Source organism: Xenopus laevis, chromosome 8S (assembly GCF_017654675.1).
Source record: "Xenopus laevis strain J_2021 chromosome 8S, Xenopus_laevis_v10.1, whole genome shotgun sequence".
NCBI lineage: Eukaryota > Metazoa > Chordata > Amphibia > Anura > Pipidae > Xenopus > Xenopus laevis.
Genome location: NC_054386.1, coordinates 30,810,654 through 30,824,059, shown reverse-complemented (window position 1 = coordinate 30,824,059; position 13,406 = coordinate 30,810,654). Strand labels below are relative to the sequence as shown.

The window sequence follows — 13,406 nt, the reverse complement described above, 5'->3', positions numbered from 1 at the left end:
GTTTAAAGTCATCTTGCAGGGCTTGAAGCTTTCCCTCACTTTTGGCTGACACGGGTGAAGTCATCTGTTCTGATATCTATAAGCCACAAACCTGATAGCTTTCAAAGCCTGAAAAATAGCTTGGCTCATCTCTTGGCACCCGCCGTAGCAATTGCAAACCGATGGCCGTTAAATTTTGCGCTTAGATCTCCCACTGAGAACGGATAAATGATATATTTAGGGAAATGCCCAATGTTGCCTTGATCTAAAATGAATAGCGAAAAATGATATATATCAAGCATGGCGCTGTCGGCGGATTGACAACCTTTCATATTCAACAGAAAATTCCATCCACCATTCCAGCCGTTAGGAGAAAGGCAAAGAGTGTCTCCTTTTTAGAAAGGACGGTTGTATAATACACCTCGGGTCTCGATATACTTTATGAAGTCACCTTATATTCTTCTATTATTTCCATCTTGCTTACATGTATACAGGTATGGGACCTGTTATCCAGAATGCTCGGGGCCTGGGGTTTTCTGGATAACAGATCTTTCCATAATTTGGATCTTGATACTACAAAATCATGAAAACATTAAATAAACATTGCACTTGATCCCAACTGAAATATAAATAATCCTTATTGGAAGAAGAACCAGCCTATCGGGGTTCTTTAATGTTTCTATGATTTTCTAGTAGATTTAAGGTAGAAAGATCCAAATTATGGAAAGATCCCTTATTCTAGATAACAGGTCCCATACTTGTGATATAATCTGCTGAAGATATAACAGCTCTAAATTGGGTCCAGTAAAGATTAGGTTATAGAAGAATTGATTCCTACTGTCATGGGCTCTGTATTCCATCTATGGGGTATGAAGTTCTTCAGGAAAGGGCAACCCTTTCCACTTCTCAGTTCCAAGAACCTCTTCTTCCCCACTTCCATTTCAGGCAAATCAAGTAGCGAGTAATACTTCCAGTATGGTGATCTGTAAGATCTTGAATTTCGTAGACCCTTAGGTCGTAACAAATCTACAGATTAGTTATATGAAAATATTTATCAGCTGTTCAGCCATAGTTCCAAGAATTTAGGAGAGTGATCTATCTGACCATCAAAATGGGCTTTCAGAACCATAAAATCAGTATTTTCCCATATCTAACCCAATGGTGTAACAAATGCAGTCCTTGCGAGGTCTGCTTCTTCAATAGCTGTAGATACTAAAGTAGCCTGCTGCCATCCCACTTATGTCCCCCGCACCCCAGCCACTCTCCTACCTAAAAGTGGGTAGCTAAAGCTGGTGGGAAAGGAGAGAGGTGGGCCATCCACAAATTCTTTGGTTGGGAGGCCAGCATGGGGAAGTTACGCCAACAATCTCACCCAAAATGTTCTTAAGGCTGGACTCCTCTGCCAGCCACTACTTCAATCTCACATTTTAGGAACCACTGGTCTCCCTGGGAAGCTTGCAAATCAACAGTCATTGGATGATAAGAGAGCAAGTTCAATCACTTCTGCAGAAATACTAAGCTTAAAAGAATCATTGACTATAACAAGTGAAAAGTAGATACACTTCATTAATGGAAGCAGGCAGAAGTGTTCTTCAGGATGCAGTTCATCATAGAACAGAATGCATTTTTTATCTTAAAGGGGAATAAAAATATCCAGAAGAAAATGTTTTGTTTCTAATCCCACACTAGCTCTTTTCTGCTACAATAAGGAAAGAGCCAGAGACGTCCCACTAGGAGTTAATCAAAGAAAGCACAGGCTGAGTTGCTGACAAGCTGCTGAAGGCTTTGAGGAGCAAAATGATGCTGAGGAATACATCTGAAGTTGACACATCACACCAGCAGGGATTTGTTTAGCGTGTCTGCTGGAATATAAATGGTAGACATGATTGGGGAGACAGAAAAACAAAACCCTTATCCTTATTGCTGATTCACACTGGTGCCAATACCAACAATTCTATAAGCTGAAGTGGTTTGTATTTCGGAGGAGGTGACACATTGGTGTTTGAAGTGTCAGTCCCTCTGAGAACATGGCAATTTAACTGCACACGTCAGTCGGCCTCTCTGCACTCACCTTTCCAATGTTTTTGATATCAGAATTAAAGTGATAAAGACAAGGCTCTGTGTTTTTGTCCTAGAGAAGAGAGCTTTAGCTACTCCGTATTGGACAGGGGGTAATGGGTGGAACTGTAAACATGACTTGTAACCAACCCTTCTTTTTCTTTGTATCTTCATTTTTCTCTTCTCCCCCCTCCCACCTTTTGGTTTTACTCTCTCTCATTTTAAAAAAAATCTTTTTTTTCTAAATCACCAAAAGCCCCCTGCACAGTTCCCTCTCTGCACCTGCATTAATCAAACGTTGGAAACGTGCCCCAGTTCCTGAAGTCAACCCTATCTGTGCTTCAAATGCAGAGCTGCACAGCTGGGTTGGTAGCCACCATATTGGTCTGTGTAAAACGCTTTCCAAGTCTCCATGGCGGTGGTCACCAAGTAAGGAGCATGCCCACAAAAAGCAAGATCCAGTGTCATGGGCAGGGTCAGACTGGCCCACTGGGGCACCAGGAGAAAACCCAGTTGGCCCGGTCCTAGTAGGCTCCACTGTCCCAGGCATGTCAGCAGGTAAGTGGTGTGTTGTAGAGTAGGGAGGGGACCATCATCAGGTAATTGATGGCAGCTGGAGTGATTGGGTGGGTAAGTGCAGCAGAAGTTTTACAATGGGCTCCAGTTGCCCCACTCCAACACTGATCATGGAGCCTCAGACTGGACATTATATTACCAATCATGGCAGCCATCAACTCTGCTGGGCAGATTTGGAGCACAGTAGGAGAAATAGGGGCAATTGTTCCTGAGTTATTTGGTGCTGTTTCGGAAGCAGCCAAGTCAAGTAGTATGGGTGCCCATGGCAGTAAACAATACTAATTGGCCCTGAGCACTGACTGACTCCCCTACCTACTAACTGTTCAAGTTCCCCTTTGTTGTTCACTCCAACACTCTCTGGTCTCAGCCTCCCCAGTAGAACGCGGACCTTTGAATTGTGCCTCCCTCCCCATTAATTCAAAGTTGCCTTGGGACTGCAGAAGGGTGACCCATGGTTCAAAACCCACATAGTTCCTCTTTAAGGCTACATTTTAATTGCCGTCATCTTTTCTGCAAAAACTCACAGATCTTGGTTTCTTTCATCTAAAGCAAATACTGAGGTTAAAGCTCGCTTTGCCCCACAATCGATGATGATTTATCTGGGGCGCTGGGCTGGAGAACAAACTGTGCCATGTCGCAACCCCATGACTAGTAGTGAAAATCGAGAAGAACTGCTTTGCCATAAAATGATGAGAATTTTCACAAAGGTGAACAATGTCATCGATAAGGGAAATTCGTTTCCTTATTAGAACAAAGAGAATACAATGTAAATCTTATTTAGGACCAACCAATATTTTATATTACTCCCACTCTCTTGCCTGCCAATCACCATGGATTCATGTTGCCAGTGTATTACGGTTATGCATAACGCTTCATTTATCCATAATGTGGAATTGCATCCATCCAGCCCTATTTTATTTTCTTATTCTTCGTTTACATGGCATGTGAATACTAATCTGCAAATCATGGGCTCATATGGTTTTCCTCAGGCACAAAAAATTGTGATTTGCTATTTTTTTCCCTCTGTAATTACATGGTATTTCTATATATAGGGTCAAGCACTATATCTTTCCAACTGGCAATTTAAACAATAGACTTTTTGCAGATAATACAAATCAGAAATGTTGATTTGAGATCAATTTCTTTAGTTAGTAAATTAACTTAATTCCAATCATTTGTGTCTCTCCCAGTGATCTTACTCTAGATCAGGGGTCCCCAACCAGTGGTTCATGAGTAACATGCTGCTCACCAATCCCTTGCATGTTGCTCCCAGTGGCCTCAAAGCAGGTGTTTATTTTTGAATTCCAGGCTTGGAGGCAAGTTTTGGTTGCATAAAACTCAGTGTACTACCAAACAGAACCTCCGGTAGGCTGCCAGTCCACATAGGGGCTACCAAATAGCCAACCACAGCCCTTAATTGGCACCCCAGGGACTTTTTGTACGTGTGTGTTGCTCCCCAACTCCTATTTACATTTGAATGTGGCTCATGGGTCAAAGAGGTTTTGGATCCCTGCTCTAGATAGTGGGGGTAATTTATGAACCCAAGTGCAGTATGCACTGCAGTGAAAAGTGGCACTGTAGGTAGCATTCCTACCTTGCAGAACTTGGCCCTGAGTTTGACATGAACCATTTGGATGTTCTACCATTTGGATGTTCTACATAGGTTTCCTCTGGGTACTTGCTCCCTCCCACATTCCGATGATCATACAGACAGATTCCTTCGCTCCGGATAAAACTGCTCCTAGTGTGTGTGAATGGGATAAAGACCTTAGATTGTAAACTGCGGTGGGGCAACTACTGATGTAAATAATGTATAATCCCAGTACAGAACTGCGGAATATGTCAGAGCTATATAAATAAAGGATACAAATAATAATAGTGAAACCCTAAAGAGGGAATAATTAGAGTAAGACAGAAAGAAATACTGAGGCTGACTGGAAATCCAGTATGACAATGCTAAACCCCAGGCCCCGGCAGAACAGGTTACAATGTATCTTCCATATTGCACTGCTTTTCCATACAATAGGAGTGGCATCTGCAGGCTACAGTGTCCCTGCCACATAGAATTCATTCCCACATTATAACAATAGGAGTGACAGTGAGCATCGGGCAGTTGACATTGTACAGTAATTGGCATTTAGAAAGTCTGCCAGTAATTATGACAATGTGAAAACACAGGGGTTACACAGCCATACATTAATACTTTATACACTATTACCGTGCCCAGGTTGGAGTGTATCTGCCAAGCATTAATCCAACTGTAAAAGCTCTGGCAAATCGATTCCTCTAGGGCTGGTACTCGAACATTCAGCAGGTCCCTTAGGGGCCAATAGCGCTCCAGCGTCCATTTATCTCCAGCAAACAGACCATGGCCCCCAAGTCTATGCCTAATACTGACGCTCTCCTCTGCCCCACTCATTTCACACCAATTATCAGCGAGAGGATGGCATGCAAGGCAGGAGGACACATTTGTACAAATGTAAAAATAATACAGTTATGGGTCCTGTTATCCAGAATGCTCGGGACCTGGGGTTTTCTGGATAACGGATCTTTCCGTCATTTGGATCTTCATACCTTAGCAGTCTACTAGAAAATCATGTAATCATTAAATAAACCCAATAGGCAGATTTTGCTTCCAATAAGGATTAATTATATCTTAGTTTGGATCAAGCACAAGCTACTGTTTTATTATTACAGAGAAAAAGGGAATCGTTTTAAAAAATTATTATTTGATTATAATGGAGTCTATGGGAGACTGCCTTTCCGTAATTCGGAGCTTTCTAGATAATGGGTTTCCGGATGACAGATCCAATACCTGTATAATCAATGCACAGATGGCCATAAAGACATCACCTACATCTGACCATGGAAATTCATCTCTCATCAGCAAGTGTGCAGACATGCCTTCCATTTTAATACCATCCTGTTTCGTTTCATAGTCCTGCTTCTTGCTGTAGTTTCATACACAACATCACCAAACCCCTACCAGTATCAGGACCCTCTCCCCCTCTCTCCATTGCTCATACATTGCACAGAAAACTTTTATTAAGCCCCACATATGGTGTTGCCTGTAAAGTTATAAGGCACAAGTGCCTATAGCCTGATACACAGACTAGAAACTACCCTGGAAAGAAGCAGTCGAACAGAGATTAATGCAGAAGAGCTAAAAAGTGTCTCGTTGGGTTTCATCTCTTACCATTGAAGTTCTCTAGCTGGAAAACATTTTCTGGCTCCATGGCTTGGTATAAGAGCATCCGGTCTGTAAGTCTCTGAGCAGAAGAGACATTAAAAGCCCTGGATTCCCAGTGATTTATGAATGAGAGCTGCATGCACAAGACTGCATGTTCCCTCTTTTGTATTACATCTGGCAGCTTCTTCTTCTCTCTCTCTCTCTCTCTCTCTCTCTCTCTCTCTCTCTCTCTCTCAGCAAGAGGAATGGGTATTACAGCATCCAGGATCAGTTCCAGCAGTCTCTCCGAGCGCATTTAAAGTTACACCGTGTGGTTTCTTGCATCAGATTTAAAGTTGCAGGGATCGGCTTCTTCTTATTCGTTATGAGCACTGTATGGAATGACAATAACATATAAAGGGGCTACGTGAAAACGTGGGCAAAGTTTCACCCGGTCCAGTAACCCATAGCAACCAATTCAATGTTAGCTTTAGCTGGAAAAGGCGTCTGATTGGTTGCTATGAGAACAAACTTCACAGTGTTATTATTTAACCCCTAAAGCAGTATTTTTTGGAGGAGGGGGGTTGAGACATTGTTTGAGGTCCAAGATTTTGTGAAGATCTGCTCTTATCTAATAATAATAATTCAGATACAGGAAGTCCCCAGGTTACGTACGAGATGGGGTCTGTAGGTTTGTTCTTAAAGGGGTGGTTCACCTTTAAGGTAACTTTTAGCATGTTATAGAATGGCCAATTCTATTCAACTTTTCAATTGGTTTTCATAATTATTTTTTTTTAAAGTTTTATAGTTAGTTGCCTTTTTCTCTTTGCAGCTTTCAAATGGGCGTTGATGACCCCATCTAAAAAAAAAACAAATGCTCTGTAAGGCTACAAATGTATTGTTATTGCTACTTTTTATTATTCATCTTTCTATTCAGGCCTCTACTATTCATATTCCAGTATCTTATTCAAATCAGTGCATGGTTGCTAGGGTAACCTGGACCCTAGCTACCAGATTGTTTAAAATGCAAATTGAAGAGCTGCTGAATAAAAAGCTAAGTAACTCAAGAACCTTAAATAATAAAAATGTAAATCAATTGGAAATTGTCTCAGAATAGCACTCTCTACATCATACCTAAAATGATCGCAAAAGTGAACATGTGAGTTGAAACATATACATTTACTTATTAAATGCAACAAGACAGATGTTTGTCTTAACATAGTATTTATTTTTTCCTTTCTGTGCATATGTACATTTCTGAGCTCTGCAGTAGACAACACATGCCAGAGAGGATTGGGGCAGGTGGTTTATTAGATAAATGCTAATAAAGGACAAGCAAACCACAGTATATTACTGTAATAGCCTCTGTATGTAAGTATGAGATGTATGTAAGCCGATATATGTAACTCGAGGACTCCCTGTACACAAAAACATTGCTGAACTGGACATCTTACAGGAGTGTCAATAATATCTAGGACAGGTAATATATCTTCACTCCAAATTTCATCTTTGCCCTAAATTTGGGCTGGTTTCCTGGAAGGAAAAAGGGAGGCATTTGCCCTTGATCAAAGGTGCCCTTGTTAATGTACAGATTGCAATAACGAATAATTCACTAGTACTCCAAGTTTCCTTTTCTGCACATTTCAGTGTTACTAATCCCTTACTTCTATATAAAACCAGCAAGTCCAACTTTTACTTCTTAACAGGGTCGGATTAGGCACCCAGGGCACCTAGTGGACCCCACTGCCAACCCAGGATCTGAAGGATGGAGAATGTAGTTCATCTATGGGTAGATGTTGGGTGCCAGCAAGAGGTATTCTGCACAGGGGATAGGCAAAATATATGTATTGGGGGGAAGGTTTTTAGTGGCAGGGGTGGGAGCTCTTGTAGTGAGGTTTCCATTTGGCTAGAAACCTCAGTTCGACATTACTGTAGGAAAGCGTGATGCACTCCCCTGTAGTGAAAAGGTTTGTCTCCTTCCGGGGACCCTGGAGTTCAGAGGGAGCGGCTATAATTCTGATCTAATTCTAATCTTAGTTTATGGCCCAAGAACAAGGCTTTGCCAGTGTTACCCCAAGAGCGCAGGTAGAGAGCCTCCTGATTACTGGGCAATAGAAGCGCTAATAGAAATACACAGAAGACAAATCTTAAAATATATACTTTATACAACAGTTCCAAGAGTGAAACTGTACAGAATTCTAATAAAGCATTTCATAGTCGAACAGTCCCAATGTACGTGAGTGCAGGAGCCTGAACATTACATTACTGGGAAGGTCTGTAAGACCGTGAATAATCTTCGCACATCCTTTGTATTGAATGCACTAATCCATTTGGTCAGGAGAGCTTGGTAGGGATAAAAGTGCAGATATTTTGTTGCTATGGGATTATCCGAGCCCCAGATTAGACTGTAGAAATCATGAGAATGTTCTTAATTCTTTATATATATATATATATATATATATATATATATATATATATATATATATATATATACTGTATTTCTCACTGGCAATAACATGAAAATTCCACTAGATACCAATGGGAGAGTTCATTTAAAGTCACAGCTATACAGTACCTTTTTTTTTTAATTCATAGGATCCCTCTGCTTTTAAAAATACAATGCAGCTAAATGGGAACTACAACCAAAAGTCAAGAAAATTGCATTCTAAGCAATTCTTGGCACTTTGGCTAAATGGCTGATGGCAGTGCTTTCCAATATTATATATGCCTTGTTATAAACTGAAGGTAACCAACATTAGTACATATGGCAAATCTTGCTATATTGGGCTTGCAGTATCTGAAGGTAGGTTTAATTTATGAGCTCTCGGGGGAGGGCGGGTAGCAGCGGCCCCTGTAGGGGTGTGGAGGGGACATGAAACAATTAAGCCTTGCAGGGTTTGTTAGTGAAATCTCCCGACTTTCTCTTTGATCTCCTGCACTCAACAGCCAGAAAAAGATACAAAGTTTCTAACTTAAAGGGATACTGTCACAGGAAAATTTTTTTTTTTTTTCCAAAACGCATCAGTTAATAGTGCTGCTCCAGCAGAATTCTGCACTGAAATCCATTTGTCAAAAGAGCAAACAGATTTTTTTATATTTAATTTTGAAATCTGACATGGGGCTAGACATATTGTCAGTTTCCCAGCTGCCCCCAGTCACGTGACTTGTACTCTGATAAACTTGTCACTCTTTACTGCTGCACTGCAAGTTGGAGTAATATCACCCCCTCCCCCCCAGCAGCCCATCAACAGAACAATGGGAAGGTAACCATAACCAGATAACAGCTCCCTGGTAGATCTGAGAACAGCACTCAATAGTAAAATGCAGGGCCCACTGTGACATATTGTTACATTGAGTAGGAGAAACAATAGTCTGCCAGAAAGCAGTTCAATCCTAAAGTGCTGGCTCTTTCTGAAAGCACATGACCAGGCAAAATGACCTGAGATGGTTGCCCACACACACATATTACAACTAAAAAGAATACACTTGCTGGTTCAGGAATAAAATTTTATATTGTAAAGTGAATTATTTGCAGTGTAAACAGTGTAATTTAGAAATAAAAACTACATCATAAAAATCATGACAGAATCCCTTTAATTGGCTTTTGGCAGAGAGCCCAGGATAGATACTTAGATATTTTTGCAACAATCTTAGATAGCAGGTCTCTTGGGAGAACTTACAGATGCAGCCACTTTGGTTTGTCTGTTTGACACAGAATAACTAAACACAGATATCCCATTTATCTCATTTAACACAGAAAACTGTGACACAACATCCCATCTAATTAAAGCATTCACCATTGTGAACAATGGTGCTTTGGTATGCTAATGAAAAGGTTAAATGCATTAAATGAGTTAAGATAACTTTAGATAACACAGTTTCTTCAATTAACTCTGAGTCATGACGCATTTAACTCACAAATCCAAGTGGCTTCATCTGTAGATTCACAATTTAAAGCTCAATTCACCTTCATTCAAAACAGTAATTACACATAAAAACCACATAAATGTGTTCAAACTTTCATAACCTGCCAAATTTTGTAAAATGGACATGGTAGGGGGTGTGCCCACAAAAAGAGCATCGTCAAAAAATGTTCACCGCGCTCCGCTCGACAAATCTGTAAACCCCCTCCTGTAAAGAAAGTAACTCATTTAAAAGGAGAAAATGAGTTTAAAATCCATACTTTCCCACGCTGCAGCCTTTGAGATACGGAGCAGATCTTTAGACGATCTCTGTTCGATAATATTTCATTTTACTACCTACTTCTCTGCAAACAGTGACTCAGAACAGTGTTCATGCAAGAAATATTTTAATGAAAACAATAGATAAAAAGAATGTTTATCACAAGCCCTATTTAATCATCTCTTGCTGATTCTTTTCAGATTTTTTATATAATTTAAATATTTGAACTGTAGGATACAGCTTCAATGTAGAAACACCTAACTGTTAACCACAGAGGATGCTGGGAACTGTGGGCCACTTTAATAAGCTTGGCTGAATACGAATTTGGCCCACATTTGAGTCACTGTTTTGCATACAAACCAATAGGGAGGACGTTTGGTCACTGCACTATCCCTTTGTGAAATACACCTTGGACAAGCCAAGTCCCACCACTGCTGTGACTCAGAAAAGCCTGTGATGAATTGTATGGCTGTCATGTAAGTACCTCTCAGGGGAGTCATTATTTTCAGTTTTTTAATACCAATTCTTCCCCCCCCCCTTTTTTCAGCAGCTCAGCAAAACAATTCACTGTGCAGTTGGGAGGGCAGCAGTTGGGACTGCTGCTCAGACACATACCAAGGAGGTGCATTCTTTAGAAGAGACAAAAGACTTTTCACATCCAGTCCTTTCTGCCGCCTCTAACCAATATCCCCATTTAAGATATTGGAAAGTAATTTCCATATGCTGGCTGAAACATACAGAATGATTGAGTCATACTAACAATTCACAGATTAACTGGCCTTTGTGCCAATTACAGGTAATGATAATAGAACTGAAATAATACCTGGTTACTTATGCTAAAAGAAAAGAGACCAAGTTCTGTTTATGGACTTACTCTAATCTACAGGTATAAATATAGTCACTGGGCAAGGTTAGAGTTGCATATTGTGGTCATGGAGTAATTGGGTGTGCTTGGGACATGAGCCAAAAACAGGGCTGGATTTCCAGCTGCGGCGCCCGAGGCCTCACGTTCCAAGCGTCCGCCCCTAGAATTTTGCTGCCCTAAGCAAGGACCTTTGTGACCTCACCATAAAAATGCTCATTTTGAGCTTAAAGGTGGCCATAAATGCACCAATGATATTGTATGATATTCGGTGCACCTATAGGGGGAGACAAGCCGACTGATATCAACAGGAAACTTGAATAACCCTTCAACCTCAACTTTCAGGCCATGAAATGATCTGGATATCAGTCGGCTCATCGATCGGGCTGACCAGAAAATTTTGATCGTGAGCCTTTGATGGCACAGGCACATGAGGCACTGTTAGTGCTGAATCATCAGACACAAGTAGAATTCTACTGTCTCTACCTGTATATCTGACAATTCAGCTCTAACATTTTGGGGCAGATTTACTAAGGATCGAAGTAAAATCCTTCGAATTCGAATATCAAATTCGAAGGATTTACCGCAAATACTTAGATCGAACAATCGAACGATTTTAATCGATCGATCGAACGATTTTTATTGACCACAAAAAACTTAGAAAAGTGCTGGGAAAGGTCCCCATAGGCTAAAATCGAACCTCTGTAGGTTTAAACTGGCGAAGTATGTAGTAGAAGTATTTTTTAAAGCGACAGTACTTCGACTATCGAATGGTCGAATAGTCGAACTATTTTTACTTTGAATCGTTCAAATCATTCGATTCGATCGAATTTGACCCATTCGATGGTCGAAGTACCCAATAAAATACTTCGAAATTCGAATTTTTTTTCATTCCAATCCTTCACTCGAGCCTTAGTATTGAAAACAAAAGATCGTAATTGTCTATTAGCACCTTAATAGTGACACATTTTTTTGGATCTTGGACTTTGGAGAGGCTTGTTGTGTTTTGCTGGATTGGGACTAACACTGATTTGGGACTCAAATTTGATTTGGTGTGCTTGGGTAGGGCCCTTTAAAGCTAGAGAAGAGATATGATACCCAGGATTCTGTAAGCTGCCATTTTCCACTTCAATTCAAATTCTGTAAGCTGTAACTAGAGCGTTCTCTATTCCTGCCCATTTGCCTTTCCAACAGAGATGTAGGGTTCCATTTGAGTCTTCTAGTTCAGCCCAGTGCTCAGCATAATGTTATGTTCAGCTTATTGGAGGACTAGTAGATACCATGGGTTGACCTTGCCACAGCTAAACTGCAGTATTATCCCCGGGCAATTCCACCTCTGCTTCATCTCAGTTACTAGAGTATCTAAACCCGTTAATCACATCATGATTTTCTGAGATATGTAAAGGGTTACCATAATTCTACCCTCATTTTCAATTAATTATATGGTCTGGGCTTACACAAGGATACAAGGAAACTGCCAGAGCTTTTCTTCCTGAGTTTTACACCCAAAAACCTGCAAATTGAGCAATTTAATGAAGTGCTGACTTTGCACTAATCAGGGCACACAACATAAACCAGAGTACTATAAATAGTCAGCACCAGAGCTGAAGAGAATGATGAAAGGGAAAGCCCACCCACTTAATTATTTATTTATTTTATAATAATGAAAGAAAATGTATTTCAAAGCCACTTTCTAATTTATATAAAGTAAATTTGTTACTGATGTTAAAGTTATTTCTAAATTAAACTGCAACAGAAAGCAGTTTCCATCTTCCCTTCTCGGTTTGCCAGACTACAGAAACAATGTATCAGAAATCGGTTCTCCTTCAGCCGAGACCGAATCCAGCACAATGGACCCTGTTTTTTTACTAAACAGTACAAAATTTGGAGTGTGATCTCCACAAATGAAAATTTGCCACTGTATTAGCAAGTTATTTAAAGGAGAAAACGACAACGTTTTGGAAAATTGACTTTGCACTGGAGAACATTCACAGCTTGAAATGACATTGCTCCAGTGCAAAACTTTGAACAATTGCCAAAGAGCACAAAGGATGAAAGTAATTTCACCAGACTCGTGCTGGCAATTATAGAGACCGAGCAGCCAGTCTATGTCATGTGTTCCATGTTAATATTCTGCCTACGTTATTTCTTTATGGTGTAAATTTGCCAGCAAATTTTCCCCAATAACCCTGTGTAGGGAAAACGCCTGCAGAAAATGTATTATTATAACTAACATAAAATAGTTATCTTTTAAATGTGTGGCTCATTTCCAGAGCTTCCGTGAGCTTTCCCAACATAAAAATGCAGCTTGAGTCTCTGTTCTACACTAGAAAAGCTTCATCATGGCAGAATCTAGTCTGGAAATCTCTTCTGGCTCTTCCATTGTTGCTTAAGTTGGTGGAGGAAATATGAATAACCCTTCAACCTCAACTTTGAGTCCATGAAATGATCTGGATTATTGTTCTCTTGATGTAGTCAACCATGGCATCACAAACTAGCTTTGTTGCACATATAGACATGTATAAAATATATGGTGGTTTCCAGTCTAGAAGTACTCTGCTGGCCAATAACTCATATCTA

The 13,406-nt window shown here is 40.3% G+C and overlaps 1 protein-coding gene across 3 annotated transcripts in view; it reads right to left on the bottom strand.

Annotated features, from left to right (window-relative positions):
* LOC108699920 (disabled homolog 2-interacting protein) overlaps positions 1 to 6,113 on the bottom strand; it is a 254,554-nt gene extending 248,441 nt beyond the window's left edge. For all 3 annotated transcript variants that reach the window (XM_041575181.1, XM_041575183.1, XM_041575182.1), the window contains exon 1: positions 5,810 to 6,113. In XM_041575181.1, coding sequence (XP_041431115.1) covers positions 5,810 to 6,098 — 289 coding nt within the window. In that variant the 5' untranslated portion in view covers positions 6,099 to 6,113. The remainder of the gene's footprint in view (positions 1 to 5,809) is intronic.
* Between the last annotated feature and the right edge of the window lie 7,293 nt (positions 6,114 to 13,406).